We start from the raw sequence: 25,582 nt of genomic DNA, 5'->3' as shown, positions 1-25,582 counted from the left end.
ACGCACGCACACACGCACGCACACACACACGGCCATAATCAAACAGTCAGCAATATTCCAACGACAATGCAGACTTTCAATGATATGTTTTGACCAACAAACCAGTGACAGAAGGTATGCACATGCTGTTTGACGATCAGCCAGTTAGTGAAACTAACCAACCATTGGTTTTCATTTCAAACTGCTTGTAGGAAGATTAAGTCCAATCAACTGACCCAGACCACAGTTGTCTATACAACCTGGTTGAATCTGTCTAAATCCCAAGTGTACTTCTTATGTAGCCCTGGTCTAACGGCAGTCCCTGGGCAGCTGGAGCTCTCCCATCTAGACACTACCAAGCTCAGCCAGAATAGCAGTACAACATAGGGAGCCCTAAGCCTGTTCTTTAACTGTAAAAACGTGAAGGCGAGCAAACAGACAGAGCCTAATCAATAATTTACATGCAAAACGAACAGAAAATTGAATTTATATGTCTGCTTACAAGTCCTCCGGAGTAAAATTTTCCTGAAACCTTTTTTGCACCATATCTTTGAAATTTTAATCAGGCTTTACAAAATGATGGGTCCAGAAAATAACGGTCCATAAAATTGATGTTGTCAAATGGTAACATATGTTATCCAACAACTTGACTAACATAACAGACGGCCCTAGCCAACAGACGGTTATCAATAGTGGGCCTAAAGAGTTGGGACGTCTGCCGTGCCAAAAGAGAATATTTGACGATTCAGCAAAATACTTACCGTCATAAAAGCAACATTATCAAGAGACAAGAGACGAGAAATGAGCTGTTTTGTTTTTTCAAATGATAATAATCTATGAAATCTGAATCAGGGCTTCAGGGCATACTATTAGTTCCAATTTAATACATCTAATTTTAGAGAGGCGAGATGAAATGGTGTTCAACACTACACTGAAGAATCTTTCACTCATGTGACCACGTGCATGCATGTGTATGTGTGGCTGCATGTACTAGTCCAGTCTTAAGCTGGTTGTATAGGGTTAGCTCACTGAGATACCATGACACACGTAAGCATTAATACCCTACTCTGACACATTATACTGACTCCTAAACGGCCATTCTTTGCTGTGGTTATTAATGCCGAGTGCCAGGCAGGCACTAACAAGTACCATGTACTGCCTTTTGGTATCACATGGCCAGGGATGGAACCCACGACCTTCCACTCCGAGCTGTAACCATTATACCATGAATGAGGGTCTTACACTGAACATTAAACCTGACTCATGTTAATGGGCCAAGAATATTGTCCTTTGTATGCAAGACAATATTTCTCACAGTTATTTGTCCAGGAAGCAAGGTCTCCCTGACCCAGTCAGGCAGACAACTGCTACAATCATGACTACCAGAAAACATACTATGCTTACCTTCAATCTCTCGGAGAGGATCAAAGTGAGGGTAAAGATGGAGGGTGGCATTGCCCTGGAAATAAACAGAGTCAATTTATATAGATGTTTTCATAAGTGTTCAATCTTTGGAAGTGCTTCAAGTAATTTCAAGACATATAAAAAATGTTTAGAAATAGTTTCTTCATGCAGCGATAGTCTCATGATGCAGCAACTATTCCCAAGTGGGGAATCAAACCAGGGTCTTCACCATGACAACCAAACACCTTAACCACGAGGCTACCTTACCACCCTGAGTCAGAATGAAGTTGAGCCAGTGAGGTACACAGTATTTTAGTCATCTCACAGCTTGTCTGTTTAACGTTGGAACATGGTTCAAGAGAACCATGATGAACAGTGACTTTCCCACCATTAAATATTGTTTAAAAGAAAAACATCTTGTTTCTTTCATTGTGATTTCTAATAAAAAATAGTTGGTTATATGCTGTGGACAACATGACACTGTTTAACTGAAGTCACTGATACGAGGCCAACAGATAGGTTTCATGGGGATGAAGATGTTGGTAAATAGAACAGTATGTAGGAGGATAGATTGAGTGAAACAATATAGCACATCAAAGGCATGACATTCATCATTATCCCTCTTAACGGAGTGATGCTTTACTGTACCTGCAGAAAAGACTTATAAAAGCTATTGAGTTCTCACATTACTTCAGACATTGGACAGGTCAACCAATGTGATGATAGACTGACACTAGGGCAGAGTGAGTGAGTGAGTAAGAGAGAGAGTTTAGTTTTCCGCTGCCTTTAGCAATATTCCAACAATATTAAGGCCAGGGGCATAAGAAAATAAGAGTGAGAGACAATGCTAATGCGACATCTTTTCAGTATGTAAATAACTGAGTGGGTCTGGCAGATCAGCGTTTCACAGAACAAGGTACAGTTAGTTGGGATACATGCTGACGTACAGTCAGGTAACACTGGATAAGTACCGGTTTCTCAGTGTCTACTCTCACAAGTAACATGATGTGTTGGGCACATACTGCAACCTGCCTCTAAGTTATAAATGCACATGACAAGTTCCCAGGTCAAGGTTTGCATATCCAAGGTAATCTGACTTGAACTATGTCCTGAACATATACACCAGTAAAAGTGGGAAAGCAAGTTTGTTATAATGCTGCTTTTAGCAATATTCCAGCAACATCAGAGCCGCTGACACCACAAATGGGCTTCACATATTGTTCTCATGTGGGGAACTGGACACAGGTCTTTAGCGGAATGTTATGCCATGAACAAGAAGACCAAATGAAAATGATGTTGGCCCAGTTGACACCAAAGCTTCACTTTGCACCCATGTGGGGAATCAAACCCTGGTGCTCGGCATGACGAGTGAACACTTTAACCTCTAGGCTATCCCCCTGCCTGTACAACAAGAAGTGACAGCTTGTTCTGGTTGACAGTCAATGTACAATGGTTATTAACAACTGCTACTAGCATCTAATAAGCAATGGCAAAAGTCATTCCAGCCATTGCATGTCAAGGCTACAGGGTGATTAGTGTTTCAATAAATTTAGAGGAACACATGGCTATCCCAAACCCCACAATGTGACACTTTCACTGATCAGTCAAACTAGGTATGGTTACGGGCTCCAATAATTGATTTGACACGGAATCTGCACAGGTGACCCTGTTCTAGCTAAGCCATTGACTTCAGACTGTATGAGCTGCTGTTTCATATGGGTTAGTGACTGTCGAAATTTCCAATACTAGAGATGATAAACGGTGGTAAAACACACTGAAGCAATGTTGGTCGTAACCGAAGCTATGAAACCATGAACATTGGTATGATGCCAGCAAACCAATCTATTCTGCCTACAGTGCCTGATCTGCCATATTTCCCCCTCCGCCCAGTTCCAAGTGCAATGTTGAATGTCTGAATGGAGTCTCAGGTTCTGAATCTCCATCCCACTGGGTCTCCTTTTTAATTTTAAAAGAATTATTTGTTTTAATTAAAACAACATACCATTTATAGATTAAGCTTGATGTTCAACATTGTCTTGTTAACGGAGTGATGCTCTACTGTAATTGTAGAAAAGACCAACAAAAGCCAGCGAGTTCTCAGACACTGGACAGGTCAGTCAGTGTGATGATTGATACTAGGGCAGAGTGAGTATTAGTCCAACCAATTATTTCTATCAGTGGTAGCATAAATCTCAATCATTGCAAATTTTAAACTCCACACAAAACTTAAGTTTAAAATGCCGCCTTATTTAAAAACGCCATCAGAATCCATCTGAACAATTAAGAAGATAAGTTACAAGTTTCTGCTAAACATTACAACAAATACATGAAGAGTCTGGACAGACATATTACCCAGAATGGAAGCCAATAGGCCACCATTACACAACAGAACAAAACAGGATACCTTCCATCAACACGGAACAAAGCATCGTCGGCAACCAGAAAACACAGTAACAACCAGACCAGAAATGCTGCAAAGGGTTTAAGCCAATAGTCTCTGTAATCTCACATGGCTGCACAGGCTGATCATCCAAATACACAACAGCCAAATTACGGCCATGACACTGTGAACTAGGCCCCAGTCTCAGCGAGTGCACATTTCAGTGCCATTCTCCACATACTGGCTACCCCAACCCATACAGTGGAAGGTGTTTGTGATGTGTCATGATGAGTGAGAACACTCCTGGTGAAGCATCTTGTGGGGACCCCTCAGTTCTCAACCTGTTTGTCATGTTGGTGGTCGCAGTCACTTTGGAGCAGACGGCTGATTTTTGTAGGAAAGTGTGTATCACTGGATGGAAGTGTTTTGATTGCTCCTGGGAGTGTCTTTTGACTGTATTGAATGCTTGCATAGGTCCAGCTTCCTAAACCAGGTGTGACTCATGTCTAGAAACATGTCGGTCATGACATGATAAACATGTCCTCTGTCTGCAGGGAATTAAGTATCTTTTATCCAGGGTAAATAGGCCTTGATGTAGTGAGCCCTCTGTGTCTCTCGTATGGGATAGGAGCAATACTGTTCAGATAGGTTAAGTATGGAGAATGGGGAGGTGTGTCAATATTGTCTACAATAACTATTCTGTACCCACAGCCTGGTTTGAAGACCTAGAATTTTAAGATATATTCTGATCTCCCCTATCTGTCAGTATCATTCATGGCACTGAATCTCCTTAATATGCAGTTTTGATTTCTCTCTAACATAAGGCATCAGATCTGACCTGACTTCAGCAAGAGCACAGACCACTTATCATAAAATCTGAATCTAATACTTTCTGTTGTTTTGTTTGTTGCTTCACACAGCAATCTTCCACCTATAACTAATCAAGTCTGGACTGTATCCAGTGATCAACAGCATGAACATTGATCTGCTTAAATGGGATTTGATCATGAGAACCAAGCAAGCAATCTTGACTGTCAGATTGCTTCTGACAACAAGCTGGGTTGCTGAAGACCCATTCTAAGCTGTATCTTCACAGATCAGATATATCAGAGACAAGTCCAAGAACATCAGATCCTGCATGAGCGAAGGACCATAACTCTGCCAAATGAACTGGGTGCCTTTACAAATACAAAATAGTTGCACATACAACATAGACACAACTACACCCATAAGCTAGCAATTCAAACAAGAGAGACTGCAAACAAACATAAAATCTTTTTTATTCTAATCATGAACAATGAAACACATTAACTCCGACAAACTGCTGTCAGTTGTAACACGAGAAACCACAAACCCAATACACATGACAAGTGACGACCTGAGCCTTGAGCCCTGGGGCTGCTGCTGCTGCTGCTGCACTTGGCCTGACCAAGATGGATATGCCCTGGGGTGAGTGAGTGCATCACCAGACAGGTGTGGGCTCCCTGTAACAACAGTCTCACTTCACAGGTCTAGGAAGCCAGACAGGAAACACCAGGGACACTCCTCACCAAGTCACAGGCAACACTTTATTGCATATTATTTTAAGGACTCAGCTGACACAATTCCAATCTCAACAATGAGAAAAATATAAAAAAAACCCAGTTTCTTTCACGTACTTTATCAATCCCCTGAAGTATAAAAAACTTCACTGATAAAAATTTTAAAAATCTAACAAAATTGAAGCATTGTTTAAGTTTATAGACATCAACTGACCAAATTCATCTCCTACCACTGAAAACCTCAAACAAAACCTTCTAATGTGTAAAACATTTACATTACTAAGAAAATACTTCACATCTTGCAATAAATGCCCAAGCATTTACTTTTCCTCACTCACTGACCATCTCAAAATACTTAAAGCTAAAAGAAATATTTTGATTCAGCTGAACAAATCTCTCTAGATTCATATTTCAATCTCCACAACCTAATTGGGAAGCAGCCATTTGGACACAAAGAAATGTAGCCTTTATTTGAACACAACTAAACAAAGAAAGCAATGCTGGATGTTACACACTTTAATGTCACCTTTTTCTAAATTCTTACAGCATGGCTGGAAACATACTAGTCAACCTACTTAACCTCAATATCAGTTTGGAGAGAAGAAATGGTGTATTGTGACAGACTGTAGTATTTTTTCTGAGACAGAAGGTGCATATGGAAGGAATGTGGTTACAGCTTTATCCAGGGGTTGAACATTTTTTCTCTAAACTCCACTTGAGACAGGTCAAGTAAACTGGAAAAAAGACTGACTTGACCAAAAATTATTTTTAATTGACCACAATTAACAAGTTTTATTTTCTTTTGAAAAACTCCTTGTCAATTATAACCACATTTCAGTAATTCCGTATAAGGTCTGATTCACTTAGGAATTATCAACATTTACTGAAATTTTCAACAATTATACATAATTTCTGTATTTTAAGAGACAAAATTATACATATTTACTGTCATATAAATTATTGAAACATTGATAGTATTTTTTAAGTTAGCATGGATTTCACAGCTATGTCTTCATTTTCATGAACATATTTTTCATAGTGTTCATGAATTTTTATCTGAACATGGGAGTGAACACCTAGAACTACACTGAATCTTTGCCTTGTAGTACTTGCAGCAATTTAAGAAACCACATTTTTGAATTTACAGAAATCATTTAAATAACAGAAACATTGATAATACTGATATAAAGTCAGTCAGGTTTTCAGTAATTATACACATTTCCTGATTATACATATTTCTTACAACATATAAAAGCTATATGACAACATGTTGCCATTATGAGACAATGCATCTGGTCGTCTCACCTGAAAAACCTGTAGCAATCGGCTGGGGGTACTTAACAAAAATGACAATCAGGCTAAGTCTGGGGTTTGAATGTATGACGAGCAGATCCTGGAGTGAGTGTTCAGCTGAAAATTCCTTCAGCTGCATCTGAAGGCTTGGAGCTGTTTATTGTTGTCATGGGTCAGGAATGCAACTCTCAGACCTGCGAGAGACCCTGGGTCCCCATGCCAAGTTTGAAATTTTGTAATTCCACATGGGACATTTAAGAATTAATGCACATGCAAAAGTCAATTCATGGTTCATCAATGCACCACATGTCCAACTTTGAGCACTTGTTAACTCTAAGCTGATGTCGTAATGCACTGCTGCAGACCACCAGGGTCCAGTGTACTTGAACCAAGAAGCAAAGTTCACATAAGCTTAAGACCTCGTAACTTTCCTCATAGCATTCACACTTCCTACTCTGTATCACTGACTTACGATAGTTGTTGCACTTTGTGAAACGGAGCACTGCCTTGTTTCAGTAACTGTAAGCGAGACGGTTTTACACCTCATACAAGAACACTCCAGTAAGAAATGGGCTTCACACATTGTACAAACACATTGTGGGAATCAATCCATGGTCTTTAAAACAACTCCCAATCATCCAAATGTTAAGAATTTTACAATTTTGGTAAAGTTCATGATTTTTGTTCTATCAAGGATCAAGATCAGGAAAACTTTCAATTCAAAACCATGATAATAGGATCCTGTCAGCAAGGGTATGTAACTGTGTTTACAGTTGTCTATATACAAAAACTGGAAGAACTGGCACGTAGGATCCCAGTTTCAAATCAATGGAAGTTTAGTCATGATATCTTTCATCTGCTCCAAGTTAATAATGATAAATTTGGGCAGCAATCATCTTTATATCATATGGTCCAATCTTTTAATAAGTGAAAAGGATTGTTTCAAGATATTTTTTATACTGCTGTAAGAAACAACTCACCCCAATGTCAACTACCTGTTAATCACAGGATGAATTTCAGGAGTGAGAGAGTTGTTGGTCTTAAACAGATGTCATGACAAGAACGTGATGATGTCAAACGCAAGAAGATCAACTAAAAATGATGTCGGACCAGTTGTCTCCAAATTTTCATGGTACATATGGTGGATCACTGAAACAATCAGTGTATTGCAAGGCCCAGATCTGATGACTGGAATATCTGCTGACAGCAGCTTAAGCATTAAACATCCCCATAGAATGATTCTATGTGAAACCTGTGAAAATGTCTAAAAGTGTACAAGCATGACATGCAGTTTACCTTTCGAGAGTCCTGGGCCCTTACTCTCGAAACATTCATATCCATAAGAATTCTTAACTCTGATCATAGCCAATGTGTTGAAAATGACCTTAAGAAGTTTGAAGGGATATGAACGTTTGAAGAACAGGTTGCCTGGTCAAAACAATCCCCCAGGCTATCACTTGTTTCAAAACTATAATGCTTTCATTTTTTTTGTGAACGAATGTCACCAGTTTAGAGACCCTGGTTTGAACATGTTCACACCAACACGATAAAAAGGAAATACTGCCAAGGGCGGCACAAAACGTCCTCATTCAAAAAGTCTTATCTCCACAAGGAATAGTGGTGTTTCGATTAACCGAAATAATTAAGGACCAGTCGCAGTGACCAAACAACCAAGCAATAAATCAGATCTTCTCATAATCAAACACAAACAAATTTGGAACTATTGTTATAGAATTGAAGCACATTACAATGGAACATATCTTCAAATTCATCAGGGCCTGAAAACTTGTTTAATTCCCAATGATCTCTCTTTGCTAACTGAAAAGTCATGACTGAATATTTCTTGAGGACTCCAGGAAGTGTATGTTCATGGTATATAAGTCATCGCTTTGAAGTATCAAGTATTATCATGTTACAATATACATATCTGCATTAACAGCCTGGATAGGAAAATGTGAACAGTGATGCTAACCAACTTTTTTCAATGAATGTTTGTTGGTAATGAAACAGTCATCAATGGTGAGATTTCAACCATTTACCAGTGAGTGAGTTTAGTTTAACGCCACTTGTAGCAATATTCCAGCAATATCACGGCAGGGGACACCAGAAATGGACTTCACACATTGTATCCATGTGGGGAATTGAACCCGGGTCTCTGGCGTGACGAGCGAACGCTTTAACCACTAGGCAACCCCACCGCCCCCCAACCAATTACCAACTCTGATAAGAAATGCACAAGAAAATCAATTAGCAAACAGTTCACCACATCACGAGAACCTCGGTACTGATGTCCTGTGAAAAACAGTAGTTGACCCACCACCAGTATACCTTAGCACTTTTACATAACTACCTAAAACACAAAGAAACAAACATCCTCACCGTCAGAGACTCTCTTTTGCGACCACTTGTAATGAATGTGAATCCTTGCGTCTCTATGGCAACCCCTGTTTTCTGGACATGTTCTTCCACATACCTGAAGATGAAATGAGATTCTGAAGAAAACTATTACAATATAAGAGCTGAAAGAATGAAGTGGAAAAAAAGCCATGATAAATATATATATAGATGCGACATTTTCAAAGACTATGTGAACTGAACACTGTCCTTGATCAGTTTGACAATCATGTATGTCTACGTAATAGGCTTACATACTACATTACCTTCTCATCTTATGTTCCAAAATTGTTGATAGTTTGAAATTAAACTGGTGAAATATTTCACATAGCCCTGGCTAGTTACCATATCCTTTTTCAAAGGTCAAAGAATCATGTAGAGTTAATGCTAAACATTGCAAAAACCTATTTCAGCTTTGAATGATGAAATCTGATCAATACTCAGATTCTTAAACAGACCACTGAGGCACTGAAATGAGGGGGGTGGAGGCGTGGCAGGGGGTGGTATAAACTGGGGGAAGTACAAATACAAAGGGTGTGTCAGTATTGGTGCTGCACCTAGGAATATTCCAACTTTCTGAAAACTAAGTAAACCTGAGTTGGGCCTCCCAAATTGTCTTCATATGGCGATTAAACCCAGACATTCACAGTGATAAGCAAATACTTTAACAAGTCTCCAATCCCACTACCAGCGAACTACAGAGTTGCGAAGAGGGATGAGACTCGGAGAACTACAGACCCAGGCAAAAGGACTACACACTTGATGTACAACAGTCAGGTGAGGGAGCATAAGTCTAGGGATGCTACACGAGCCAAGCAAAGGGGCTGCAGATCTAGGCAAGTGGACTACAGACATAAGGTTAAAACAGTGACAGGTAAGGATAGCTCCAGACATAAGGTACAACCCAGTCATGTAAGGGAGACTATAAACTCAGGATGCTACAAGACCCAGGAAAGGGGACTACAGACCCGTGATGCTCAAGAGCATGTGTGAGTTCTGGCATGATGTAACTTTGAATCAGCATTTAGTATATCATTGTGTCCCAGATTGTATGAAGTATGGTGCCTTGTACAACTGCGACACTAGTGTTCCCTAGACTTGACAGTCAATCAGTTTGATGGTCTGGGTGACAGCAACATAGTCTCCCCATGGAATGTGTGAGACAGATGCTGAAAACCTGCCTAGTGTAATGAGGCATGACAACAGCATCTGATAGTGTGAACACGACCCTTCCACTGGATACATACTACCACACAAACAGTCTGTCAGGTCATAGGATAGGCTTCTCATCCCTGGAGTAAATGAAATTAGGTAATGCCTGACTAGTAGACATTGGGTTGCCCAATCCCAATGTAAATTGTAAAGTGTGATATTCCTCAAGCAGAAGTATGAGGAAGTGAAAACATGTCCTATCTCTTCTCAAAATGGTCCGTTACATGGGTGCATAATATGTGATAGCATTCATGCAGAACAATCAATTACATGGGCAAAAACATGTTTTGTGATATCACGACCAGAATGGTCCGCTCTAACACGATATCACTCTTGCAGAAGTCTGTTACATGCTTGTCACACGACATGTTTATCACACGATATCACTCTAGCAGAACTGCAATTTTCATGGGTGTATAAGAATATATATCACATGACTATGACATTTCCATCTGATCATGCATCCATGAAATCAAGGCCCTGTCACATCTTGACCACAGCTGTTACCCAGCAATCACTATCTCTTTCTCAAACAATCCTGTCTCCCGGATTCTTGCTGAGCTTGTGAATCACTCTAAATGTTCTTCATACTTATCGCTAAATTTTGTCAGGACAAAACTAACTGGTGGTCCTTTGGCCCTGGCCAACATAGGTCAGTATGGTTTCTTAGCTGCTTTTAGCAATATACCAGCAACATGATGTAGAGTGAGTGAGCAACATTCCATTGGTGGCAGTCTGTAGACTATCAACTCTGGACCAGACAATCCAGTGATCAACAACATGAGCATCAATCTGCACAATTGGGAACCGATGACATGTTAACAAAGTCAGCGAGCCTGACCACCTGATCCTGTTAGTCGCCTCTTACGACAAGCATAGTCGCACAGTGGGAATTGTACCCAAGCCTTTGGCATGACGAGTGAACACTTTCAGCTACACCAGAACCCCCTTGCCAACATAAAGGGCTGAGAGGTAGCTATAACTTAAATCAGTCCTCAAGTATGTACTATATATAGGTTTAGTGTTTGACGGCACACTGAGCAATACTCAAACTGTGATGTGGCCTGTAATACAATAGTCTCTACTGACATACTAGTGGTTGATTTAATGAGCACTACTCTATGTACTCCATCAACAAAGTCTGGTCAGACTGTATTTACATGCACTGGAACAATAGAAACTAGCTCAGTCACTTGTGAGTGCGACCAATTAAAACAAAATGAAACCAAAATGTCTTTGAAATGATCCTCATTATGTTGGTTTATATGTTCGCTACAAGACTTCAGAAAGAAGTAAACTAATATATTGTTACAATCCAGAGAGAAACAAATGTTCATGCTCATGTGTAATCATGAAATAATATAAACAATGCAGAACACATATAAGCTGTCTCTTATATTACGTTTTTATTGAAAACTTAATCTTACATCAGCTCTTTGAAAATGTCAAAATTATCAAGAAGATTGTTGTTCTTTATGCTCAAGTTACTCAGGAATTTCATTCCAAGTCACAAGTACACACTCAACCAGAAGCTATGGAACTCTGGTCAATGTTACCTGCACTCTAATCCTATGGAAATATGTCAATAATAAATAAGAGCACAGGAGACAGCATAAGCCCTACAGTATATCTCCATTACTTAATATTTCACTCCAGACTGTCTTTGCTTCCATCACTTACAATTTCAAAATGGCCAACCGAAGATTCTGGTAGGATCCAGAAAGAAATGGCCTTCAGCAATTCATGCTTGTTGTAAGAGATGACAATACGATCATGTAGTCAGGATCACCGACTTGAATGGCATGTCACTGTATACCATTACAAAGATTGACCCTCATGCTGCTGATCACAGGATTGTCTGGTCAAGACTTGTCTACTTACACACTGTCGCTATATGGAATATTGCCAAATGAAGTGTGAAAGAAAAGTCAGACCTGAACCCCAACTGCTGACATGCTACATCATCATCAGTGGGTGAATGAGTATAGCTTTACATAGCTAATATTCCAGTCACATGACTGGGGGTGGGGAAAGAAAGAGGGGGCATCAGTTATTGCCATGGTGAACTGATGTTGTATTTTGGCATGGCTGTGAGAGAATCCTGAACATAAACCAAAAGATTGCTATTGGATCTACTTAAATATTACACATACTTACCATAAATAAACCATCATCTTATATCTGTATTTTACAACCTTTTCATTTAATATTGTTTAATTACTTTTGATGAAATCATGTATGACTGACCCAATCAACATTCTTTATTCTGTCCACAAGCATATAAACTTTATTTAAGCCTTGAAATGAGCATTAATTAACAGATGGAGGAAGATATCATAAATGTCTTAACTTGAATCATTACAAGTCACCGTTGTTGAAGCAAGTGAGTGAATGAGTGAGTTTGGTTTTGCGCCATACTCTGCAATATTCCAGCTATATGGCGTCGGTCTGTAAATAAACGAGTCTGGACCAGACAATCCAGTGACTAACAACATGAGCATTGATCTGCGCAACTGGGAACCTATGACATGTGTCAACCAAGTCAGCAAGCCTGACCATCTAATCCCATTAGTCGCCTCTTACGACAAGCATAGTCGCCTTTTACAATAGGCTTAAGGCCTATTCTACCCCCGGACCTTCACGGGTTGAAGCAAGACTATAATCCTCAAACCTAACATCTTACGATAGAAACAGCTCAAGGTAATATCAACACTGACTTAACCTGTGCTGTATGTCTAAGTAAACTTAAGCTCACTGTTGTTCGTTACACTGTTACACTGACTCTAACAAACCCAAGTAGAAGGCAGAGTCATTTAACCTTTTGAACTGACCAATGTGAACATAGCTTACCAAATCATCAAGTTAGCATTTGCACATACAGTTTGAACTTTTACCTCAAAAACATTTGCACGCAAATGATTCTGAATGTTGTTTTCCACACAATTGTTTGAGAGGAATCAGAGTGTTACACACAGGATGCCATTATTCACAACAGTGAGTAAATGGTCGCTGACAAAAAGCCTTTTTGGAAGAGAAAATCTAGAACATTTTGTAAGTCCCAATGAACCTTAAGTAGTAGCCACAGTCAGATTTTCTAGCATTTGACTGGATGGTTAGAGGTTACTCAAAGGTTAGCTGACGTCACCTACTACAAGATTCTGTTAGACTCAGTAGAGCAGTTTACAAATAATACTGAGCCTATGTTTAATTGGACAGGATGTATGTCAAAATATATCCAGCCGTAGAGATCAGTTGTACTAAAGTAGTACACTTATAGATATGATTATTTTACATGTACACATAGTAAACACTGTGACTAAAATAACACAATATTGGAACATACTGCACCTGACTGATATTAAAGCAGTTTCAGATACAAAATCTTCTGGCCAGACCTTCTTGTGTTAAATGACTCAGTTAATCTAAATGAATAATTGGTAGATCGAGGGAAAACATGTCCACCTGATTGCTATTTCCAGCTCAGTTTAGACTCAAATTTCATATTTATATCTGCAAAGTTTGTTACACCCCATTCCTTCACATAAAATAGCCCAATGAGATTTACAATGGGACAGAACACACATAATATAATGTAACACATACAATAGAGGATTTGTGCCCTAACAGAATTTAGTAATAAACTGATTTGGAAATGAATTTATTGTGAGTGTGAGTGAGTTTACTTATAGCACTTACCGCAATATTCCAGCAATATCGGCAAGGGACACAGAAATGGGCTTCACACATTTTCCCCATGAGGGAAATCCATCCCTGGTTTTTGGCATGAAATAATTTATCACGACTATATTTAAGAAAACTATACTTGAGAAAAACGCAAGTTTAAAAAACATGTTTCACTGCATAATAAGAGAAATACTGCAAAAAGTTTCAACTGGATCATGCATATGTGAGGGAAAAATGTGTTCACAGCTTTCTGGCTCATTTGAACTGATACTATAACATGCAATCTTAATTTTTCTTTTTCAAGCAGCAACAGAAAATACAACTGATATTGTGAATCATAATGTTTCATGAAATTCATATCATCACTGACCAAGTTTGTTTTCTGATGTTTGTTCTCCTACGAAGTAAGATGCAGCTTTACGTGAAGTATGTAATCATTTTTCCAACTCTTCTATCCAAGAAAGAGGGCAGTAAGTTCCTCTCTTGTCTGCCCAATAAACAAAAAAGAGTATGGAACAAGGTTTACTGCAATACATTTTAAATGAAAAACAAAAACATAACCAAAACTGTAAAAAAAATCTGAATTAAGTGGTGTAAGAATTCAAATATTGTAACCAACAGCCTTAAGACACCAGGAACTCTGAAGTTTCAAGCATTTCTCCTTTCCTTTTGTTTCAAAATGGATGATGAGAAGTATCTAGATCCAGACTTGGCACACAGACAAAGACAATGTGAGGCCACCTTTCTACATCACGAAATCGAGGCAAGAATATTAAAACACACATATTCTGCGACATTATTCAATGCTAATTCCAGAAGGTCAAACGCCTGATGGTCAGACAAATCAATCTACATCCTGATGTTGGTCTGGAGGAAGGATTATCTAACACCATTTTCATCCACATTCTCCTTGGGCAGACATGCCAGTGAGCATTTACCCATATACAATCAGTTAACAAACCTGAAAACTCCTTCAGTTATCAAATCTATGCCTTAAGACATAATCACAGCGTCACGTCATAATCTTTCCAGCTGATCTACTTCACTCCAGGATGACCAGGCAAAAGCAAAGTGTGCAGGAAAATAAAACTGCACATTCAGCAGATTCTTTGGGCACTATCCTCCACGGGGATTCCTTAACATTTCACCAACAGATAGACGTATGCAAATTTCAGGAACACAGGGCTAATTAACATCAGTCTCAACCCCAGTTGCTTTGCTTTGTGAGTGCAAATATCACTTGAGAGATATGGTGTTCATCGCAAACATACATGCAGTAAATTAGAGTCATAGTATGGAACAGACACTGCCTTTATAGCATGAAGATGAGTGACGTTTATCAGGAAAAGCTCTCCTCATCACATCTGTATCAGCAGATACAGGGTTTGAAGAAACAAATTGTACAAGGTCAATCAACAATATTTGCCTTAAGAATCTTGACTGAATTGAAACGTTCAAATTGATGGGCAAGTCTGTACAATAGAAATTGATTAAATTAATACTATGCAAACATAAGATACAGGGGAGTGAGGGAATGTTGTTTCATGACATTCAGCATTATTTTAACCATGTAATATTGTGATCGATGCTGCAACCAAATACATGTATCACAAAGAAGAGAGAGTATTAAAACACTAAATCCTGTTCTTGTCATTAGAATGGCACAGACATATTTTGCAGACTTTCTTGGTAAAACTCTGATTTTCACTTCTGATATTTTACGTTCTGAGATCTGAAGTTAAGTGTTGGAAAACATTTCTCTCCTGGGACACTACCTGGTTTCTTCATTAATAGATCGTTAGTAGCTAAAGATTCCAACTGAGGCTTTCTTTTCAATACTACAAACACAATGTGCGAGTTGGTGTCTCTTATGTGAAACATTCCATTACAATATCCTTCATATAATGATTACCAATAAAATCTTAATTCATTCACAAATTTAACAATTAAGCATTTTCAAAGTTTGTATCTTTTACAACATCTTTATGTTTTCTTTCAAATATTTCAGTCAAATATGCCATTATTGTCAAAAATATCACGTAACACAATGTGCTGCAAAAATCGAACACATTCTCATAAAATTGCTACATGTAACCCTACCCAGACATCGATTAGACAACCACTTAATTAGCTGTAATAAAATGCAGACATTCTATCAAAATATTTAAACACAGCATAGTATTGCTGTCTGGCTTTGCAGCACTGTTGATTACATGACAACCCAGGCGATGCCTGTCCACGTCGACATTTCACCGCTAAATACTGGATATTTTAAGAAATGTCATGTGAGCAGACATACTCAAAGATGCTTTCTGCTTGGGGCAAGAGGAGAGAATGTCTATCAAATCTTTTTCCTTCAGTTATCTTCTTCGCAGTTGTCATTTCAGACCATTATGTAAGAGGATGAAAATATCCTTTGGGAGGCTGGGCTGGTGGAACTGGCGAACTAATCCATATGAGGGAACTAATTCGCAATATTCTCACAAGCCAGACAAGAAAACATATTGAGCCAGACAAGCAAGAAAAATAAATTTGTTACTTTAGTATAATGAATGAATGCTTCCTAGGAATGATTTTTCATAAAAAAGCAGATAATGGTTGAAACAATTTCAAATTTGTACAATAGCTGTCTTACCTTTACTAGAAGTAAACAGAATCCATTGATATACATGTAAATCCCAACAAGGTGGAATGGTGAATGTGAAAAATCATGTAGCTATGTCCACTCTCTGCATCGTCACTGCATCCTGACTGCATTGGCGTCTGCCTATACTTACATAATTCTGTCTGGTGGCAGCCTCCTAGACGAGTTTACTGAACACAATTATTGATAGCTTGCCAAAATTACAGTAGCAGGAGACAATTCCGATGCTCCGATCGCCAATTTTGTTTTATTCAACAGTCTGCTAGTGATGCTCACTAATTATGGCCAGGCACCTTGCTCCTGGTTGAGGGTCACCAGACAGAGGGCCTTTGATAAGCCCACACCTTGGCTTGGGATCTGGGATAGAGTGGGATGGGGAGGACACAGACTTCCAGCCTTCTCTCAATCCAATCTGGACTACAGTCTGCATTTTTTAACATTTTAAGTATAATCCTCTGCTCATGCCGGTAAGTGCTGTCTGGAAGTATGCTTGAAGACTCGGGAACAACGCAATTTATTTATGAATTCTGTTCAGGGAACTGCGCATGAAAGAGAAGATACAAGACTGGTCTTAGGAAATTCTGGTTTATAAGATATCTCTGTGAAGTTGAGCTAATGTCATAAAGGGCTGCTTAAATTTAACCTTTACACACTTAAATTTCATCATCTTGAAATCAAGAACTTAAGTGATAATCATTCTTTTCATATAATATTTAATAGATGTTTTACAGACGTGAAAACCTGAGTATTTTAAAATATTTTGGTAGTTACTTAGGAAATGATATGTTCACAGGAGAACTAAGTTGCAATAATTCTGATATTCTTCTTTCTAACAATGGCTTTCATGATGTGGTATTCAAGCAGATGGACAAAATTTCTTAATCTTTTCATTTCAAACTCTCCCACTTTTCTAATGATGCTAAAGAATACATGAGGTCTATTACTGTTCCTAGGTGTCCATTCCACGAGAATATTCATTAAGCATTAGTAGACAAAAATAACATACAACTGATCTGATGAAACCTGGTCCTAGTTTGCAGAGGTGCTTTTATGTTCAACCACAAGATTATAATATATTGAAACCAAAGATGATCTGTTCAAACAATCTGGAGAATCTAGTTGAAGTTAATGCTGCATTAAAGAAATCTTGTTGCAGCAAATAAGAGCTCTACTGACATAACATTCCAATTTCAATGCACGTGTGATTTTCAGACTACTGTCATATTGTGACATTTGGAAAACTGAATTACAAATCAATAGGATTTGACCATTAGAAAACGACTGCTGAATAGGCTTCATTATACAACACAAATATTTTGGTTACATAATACCAAGGATTAGTTATTAACTATTTTACACAAAGAGCTGACTGACCAAAAACTTTGTTAACGTCGGAGGCCAGACTTTCTTTCGAAGTTGATGCTTGTCAGTATCTTCTTTGAAAATCTATGTTCCTAAAGGAGTCACATTACAGCCATAGGCTAAAGTCAATGAAAAAAGACCAACTTATCCGTAAATTCACATACTTAGTTAACAGTTCTTATTTCACAAAGACAATGTCTGAGAGTGACACAGGCACTAATTACACTGTCTAGACTTCAAAACAGGCCAGGGTTTTTGGAAGTCCTGTCCTTCAAGGGACATAAATGTTCAACCCACAATAGCACCCTTTAGAAACACTGTCTCCAGCATGTATATCCTCAGATTTCTATGACTGCTGTAACTTTTTCCATTACAAGAATACTGCTCAATGACAGATAATTCTTCGGTTCAAATACCGAGGAATGGACGTTACACTGTGAGCGTCAGACCATCCCCACATATCTCTCAGATAAAGTTTTCAGACAATTCTGACATAAAGCAGAGATCTTGAACAAAGACAAATCCCAACACAAGGGAAACCTCACAAGATATTCCTCATCTGTAGACAAAATACATATCTGATTACCTCACATACTGTTCTTCTCATACACCAGGTCTTGATTAGTCTAGCAACAACAGAAGTAAAGCAGATGGATAATAAACCCCTGCAATAAATTCTCCATAAGGCAATAATTAGTGATGAGATTCATGATTCATCACATTCTCATTTTGCTCTCTTCGGGTCAAGACAAGAATTCAAAGTTCATGTAAAATATTTCCAAAACTATTCAAGGCATAGTGATCCATTAACCAAGATATCAGTACCTTTGTTCTCTCATGCCAAGATTTCATGTTACTTTGTCCCAGGATCCCAGTATAAATTTGTACCTTGCATGCAAAGTTTCAGATGAGTTCAATTTCTTGGACATTTTCAGCCAAAATGCTCTAAACATATTTTTCAAAATCTGGCGACAGTACAGAAAAATAATTTCATAATAAAACCATGAAACGTTAGATGTCTCTTCCACAATCAGTGCATACATACATACTTGCCGATGAACATGCCAATATACTTGGCATCGATGGGCTAAATGATGTAGCCAAATTTCCATACATTCAAGGAAGTCATATTCTCCCTGCTATGAAAATCTACCTTCCAGCATGTGAACTCTGTACAATCTGACCATGGTTTATTGCTGCTACTGCAGTATTGAATTTGTTGCTGCAGACACATATATTATCAGGTAAATTCTGCTAACCTGGAGCCCAGCCAGTGGTAGCTAGCACCCATGCACTTTAACTCACAAAGTCTACAGACTGTTTTGGCAGGGAGCCCCAGCATAAACCAACAACGATTAGAAAGGCTAATACAGACCGTCCTAGCAGGATGGACCATGTTGTAAACATCAGGCAGATTCCACAATTGATTCTTGAGCCATCTCATTATTGGGAGAGTAATCAGCGCTATATCAGGCGCAGCCTGAAGATGCAACATGCACAATGCGGGGTACCAACAGCTCTGTGTCTGCGACGTACCAAGAGCGCTGTGTGACCAACCAACCACGCTCTCTTGCCGTCTGGGTGGAAACACATTGGTAGTGAAATCAGACAGAAACGAACGCTTGCTAATTAAATCTGGGGTCATTTAGTACAAGCTACTGGTGCTTGGTTCAAGAAGAATCAGCAGATTGCTTGTGTATTCTTCAGAGGGTTGAGAAATTGCTGATGCCATATAATGATCGGTTGCGAGATCACGCCGTGTCATCCTGACAGTAGACACCGGCTAGCCGAATAGATTCTTGCATTAAGGTTATCATGGGTTTCTTGACATGAGCTCCATCGGTCAAACAGGAAAACTGTCCAGTCAACATGCTTGGCTTCTTCCAGCAACTGATACTCAATGCATAGAGAATTCCATAGAAATCCAACACACTTAGTTCTTTTAGTAGCAATGTTCTGGTTTGAAATGGATAAGGTCACTATGTTTACTGGATGAATCAATAGTCTATGAATCTCTAATGTTGTTTTAAGCCAAGGAAAATAAGTCATTACCAGCAGGAGTCACACACTCCAATATCTGTTTTGCAAACTTTATTCTATCGACGTGCTTTAGATATAAATTATTTTTTTTTAATAAAGTTAATCTGCCAAACCAAGGATAAGGGATGAGTTAAAACTACTATTTCGCTTCCTTAAAATAGACTAGAACCTTGCTTGTCTGAAATTGATCCAGAACCTGAACTGCCAGTTCAGACTGAGTGAGCGCATTGAAAAAAGCTGTAGAAATCAAAGGGGGCTGCAATCTCTGAGGTTTTCAAACACTACATTTTGCATCAAGGATCCCCCAACACTTTAATGTAGAACATGAAATTATGACAGAGCTCAACATCTCATTTTCCACTCTGGAAGTAGCAGTGAAACTCTGATTCAGGCTGCATGGAGCCTTACTAGCCACATCCATGTAATCCTGGGTCTAAAGGGACACAGGAAGGTAGAACATCTTGCACAGTGCCTGGTTAGGGATACATCTTGCATACTGCAAGGTAGGGAAACTTCTTGCACAGCAGCAAGGTGAGGGAACATCTTGCACTGTAGCAAAGGTAGGAGAATATCTTGCACAGCAGCAAGGTAGGAGAACATCTTGCACTACAGCAAGGTAGGGGAACCTCTTACACAGTAGCAAGGTAGGAGAACCTCTTGCACCACAGCAAGGTAGGGGAACCTCTGAGTCTTGCACTACAGCAAGGTAGAACATCTTGCATAGCAGCAAGGGAGGAGAACATCTTGCACTACAGCAAAGGTAGAGAACCTCTTGCACAACAGCAAAGGTAGGAGAACATCTTGCACAGCACCAAGGTAGAACATGTTGCACTACAGCAAAGGTAGGGGAACTAAAACATAAATCAGGGCAAGATATTTCTCCTCCAATGTTCTGCTTGAAAACCCTCCTGTTTTCTTTTACATGCCAGACACACACAACTAATTATTCAATACCTTCATCACCAAATTCAGTTTGATCAGTAGGGCACCTGGACAGTGTCATGTATAATATAGAAACCCAACAAATAGGCTCTCTATGCATTGCAATGACGCAATATGAGCCATAAGTCCCCCTAATCTTCCTGTCATGTTGAGTACATCCACAGTAATAGTTTTATGTCTGGTATGTAACTGAACATAGCAGCCAGGAATCCATGCAGCTTCTCATCATTATAGGTCCAATAGTGCTCTTTGGCAACAGTCACACTAGTTCACAATGTCACAGTTTCTGTCACTACCATTCCCTCAAGATGACACGCACTGGATATGAAAGAATGGATCTCGGCAAAAAATGGATCATAGAAAATTAAGCTCGAAATAACTGATTCCAGTTAGAATGTGCTAAATAATGTTTAGTCTGTAGTCACTTTTCACGGTACAGTTTACAATTTTTTTTTTGTCTTTTCCAAACCTAAATTATAAAAGTGAACAACTTTATAAGCAGTGTTTGGTTGAAACAGCTATTAAATTTATCTCAAAATTTAAATATTTTCAGAGCTCACTGGCTGACAAATGTTGAAAAGACTCATAATACATACTCTTGGAAATGAATAAGGAAACACATGAAAGTACAAGTGTTCCTTTCTCTATTTCCAGAATTTCACTCACAGTGCAATACATACCTTGAGAAGAAACCTCAATGTTTCATGAGTCGGTTTGAGAAAGATATACCAGTGTCACTGTTACACTGTTTACTGACACGGCTAGAATCTAGCAATCAGGTAAATATTATGACTTTTATTGTATTTTGATTTTTCTGATGACTTGTCAATCTCAGACAGGCTGTGAAAGTATTAACTTCTCCAAATGTTACCTGTTACCTCTCCAAATCAGCTGACAGCCTAATGTGATTCTGGCAATTAGTTACTTGAGGTTGCAAACATTTCAAATTGTCTGTGAAAGTTGGCTTGAATGTCAACGAGTTGAGAACACCACACACAAGTATGCATGCATGGGCCAGCAGAGCTTGTCTATATATAATGTGTCTAGCCAACTTATCAACTATGGCTGCTTGGGCACCGGATTGGTTAAATGTGTCTCCTTCACTATATATCCTGCTAATACTAGACTTTTTGACCAGGAGCCTCAGGTGTAACTGATAGATGACACACTGAAACAACCCTTCAATCTCACTGCATAACACTGCCAGGAGACAAACTGAAACACCCTCAACCTCACACCATGACACACTGAAACAGCATGACATGACCAGAGGACACATTGAAACAACCCTCCAACCTGACAGCATGACATCACCAGGCAACACTGAACCCTCCCACAACCTCACAACATGTCACTGCTAGGAGTTACACTGAACCCTCTCATCTCACAGTATGACATTGCCAGGCGACACACTGAAACAACCACCTACAACCTCACAACATGACATAACTAGGTGACACTGAAACCTCCCACCTCGCAGCATGACAAGAGACAAGAAAACACACTGAAACCACCTGCAACCTCACATGACTGGGTGATGTTATAGAGATCTAACCTTACTGCATGACATGACAAGATAAAACACTGAAACAGCCCCACAACCTCACATTGCCAGGAAACACGGAAACCACCCACAGCTCACTGCATGACATGACTAGGTGATATCAGTGAGTGAGTGACTTAATATTTAACGTCACATCGGCAATGTTTCAGCCATATCGTGACGAGAACATTTAACACTGAAATGGAATACATGTGCATTATAAAAACCTGTCGACAAAGGACAGTAAAACAACCAGAATATCACAGAAAAAAATATAAAACCAGTAATTATACCTAAAACAGTTTATCTATAGAGGACAATACGATATAAAAAGGGACTATAGATTGCTAACAGCTGAAGGTAGATCTCCATATTAGGGACCATGGGGACATACAGCACTTTTGCTACCTGCAGGGACCCTAGCTGGATTTACATCCCCAGAGCCATCACCAATTTGGGAAATTTAGCCATACAGTAAAAAGACACTTATTCTACGATTAAAAACGTGGAAAGTTTGAATTTACTTTGAATGTTTGTGGACTTACGTATCCTCTAGGTGACATCAAAAGATCACAACCTCACTGCATGATATGACAAGGTGACACCGAAACCTCCCACAATCTCACAGCATGACACTGCCAGACGACACTGAAACCTCCCACAACCTCAATGTGTGTCATTGCCAGGCGACAATGAAACCTTCCACAACCACCACAGCATGACATTGCTTGGAGACACACTGAAACCTCTCCCAATCTAACTATTTGAGACAATTTCAGCTGACTTGGAAACCTCCCCCCAATCTAACTATTTGAGTTAATTTCAGCTGACTTGGTGGACTGGCTTATGTATTCATCTAGAATTGAGCCTTCGATTTACTAGAAATGCAACATTCTGGCACTAAAAATCTTACAAATCCTTTTGAAGTTATAATACAGAGATTTTACATAACAATGTACAACAAAATTAGATTTGCTTCAGAAAACAATTTTCAGTCATGTGTTCATCCTGAGAACACAAATATTCAAGAATAGATAATAGACTTGGGAACAATCATACAAAACACAGAATGAAATGTGGTTGATCACAGAGTCGCATGTTCAAGGCTTGCACTGTCAGGGTTTCAATAATGAATTTCCTACAGTGATCTCTTGAGGATTTACAAAGTCATCATGAGAAGGAGAACCATAAGCCTGTAAGTTGAGGAGGTGACATTGATCCTTGCTGTACATGCCTACTTCAGTCTGGTCAAGTGATGGTCAGTCAGTCAGTCAGTCAGTCCCTTCCACCCACACTCAGGCATCTCTTGGATCCAAGAGATCCCACAGTATGTAGGCATCATTTGGTTATTCAGAACCAACACAACCAGCTGGCATTAACTGGATTAAAAGGAACAGGCCTACTGCAATCTACCTAACAGCTACTCTGAATGATTCTTCAGCTCTTTAAACAATGAGTCTGGCAGATGTAAACCTACAGTGCAGAGATGCCAAGCATGACCAGAATGTCCAGAAGTCAAGGGAAGTAACTCTGTACAGATCCCCTCCAAAACAACCAGTATCTTTCCACGATGAGTGAGTTTAGTTTTATGCTGCTTTTAGCAACATTCTAGCATTGTCGGGGCTTGGGACGCCACATATGGGCTTGACGCATTGTACCCAGGTCAGGAATCAAACCTTTGTCTTTGGTGTGACAAGCAAACACTTTAACAATCAGGCTACCCCACTACCTCCAGTAATGAGTGAGGAGTTTTGACTGTATGTTTGCAGTAAAACAGTGAAAACTGAGCCATTCAATGCAGTGGTTAACAGCATGAACACAAACACGTGTCACCAGTCCAGATGATGCACAAACAACCAAGACAGTGGTTTAATCACCAACATTAGCAAGCTAGTATGGGGAGCTCAGAGGGAGGCCTAATTTTCCCTCCCACTGACCTAACATCACGACATGACATACAAAGGGTGATAGTGTCAAAAATCAGACATGATACAAATTGTCAAGTATGACATGTAGACATCTGTAATGTCATCATAATTTGAAGTGTGAAAACTTTAAACTTACCAATATTCCTTCATAACCACATACGACTTGTATTAGCATATGATCGTTAAACTTGACTTGTACATAGTTGTTAAAAAATAGAACAATTCATGCTAGGAGTGATGTGAAGAAAGGGGTGGAAGGTAAGAGACAGGGATAAATAGGAAGGGAAGGGTTGATTGAGAGCACAGGTGATGGTTTGGTGAGAAGCACTCCAATATTTGTATCAAAACAGGCCCCTACTTTAAAAAGTGCTCATAAAATCATCATTTATAAAATTTTGTCCAACACACTCGACATACTCATTCAATATGTGTCCATTCCTGAAATCTATCATTCCACAAAGCCTAACACAGATAAACAAATCAAATAATTTCTATTGCTCTCCACAGTCAGTGATGTCACTGGAGCAAAAGTCTTGTAAACCACCGGTGGGGTGGCCTAGAGTCATAGCAAAGACCCAGCCTGTTCAATTCCCCACATGTGTACAATTTGTTAAGCCCATTTATGGTGTCCCCCATCATGATATAGCTGGAATATAGCTATAAGCAGTGTAAAACTGAACTCACTCATTTCGGTAAGGTCAGCTAACAGAGTTCAAATCCATGCATATCAACACTTGTGTAACACAATGTCCTGAGGCAAGTTTCAGAAAGCAGATTTGAGATGCTCATCACCGATTCTAAAAGTCACTTATCTCCACCTACATGGACAAAAAACAACAAATATACACACAATTCAAAAGCGTTATTCGAAATGGGTCGTGACTAAATATATTCCCTTGCTGAAACTATTGACAAGAATAATTACCCAAACTGTATGTCGGCTATGGAACGGGACAACCCACCTCTGCAATACGTTTCCGTGCATCTTGCATTGTGGAGGTCAGAAGGGATGAGGTAAGTTTCATCCAGACTTGGTTTAATTACAAGCTGCATGTGTGGAGAAGCAAATACACAATCAATGATCAACTGGTAAGGAATGTTTAACTACACAAACTTGCACGAATGCTTTAGCTTGTCAGTGAGAATTCGTCGTTTTAAGACACACACACATTGATCAAGAATGTGTAGCGTATACACACACCTTCTTGTTTCAAGAATTGGCCATTTGTGTTTGAC

At 39.2% G+C, this 25,582-nt stretch overlaps 1 protein-coding gene across 1 annotated transcript in view; it reads right to left on the bottom strand.

The window, feature by feature from the left end:
* LOC137296910 (uncharacterized) overlaps window positions 1–25,582 on the bottom strand; it is a 76,102-nt gene that overhangs the window by 23,676 nt on the left and 26,844 nt on the right. Inside the window, exons 3-4 of the mRNA XM_067828808.1 lie at window positions 8,977–9,070; window positions 1,384–1,438 (exon numbers count right to left, since the gene is read on the bottom strand). Coding sequence (XP_067684909.1) covers window positions 1,384–1,438; window positions 8,977–9,070 — 149 coding nt within the window. The remainder of the gene's footprint in view (window positions 1–1,383; window positions 1,439–8,976; window positions 9,071–25,582) is intronic.

This window comes from Haliotis asinina, chromosome 1, assembly GCF_037392515.1.
Source record: "Haliotis asinina isolate JCU_RB_2024 chromosome 1, JCU_Hal_asi_v2, whole genome shotgun sequence".
NCBI classification, from domain to species: domain Eukaryota; kingdom Metazoa; phylum Mollusca; class Gastropoda; order Lepetellida; family Haliotidae; genus Haliotis; species Haliotis asinina.
This window is presented reverse-complemented; position numbering and strand designations above follow the sequence as displayed.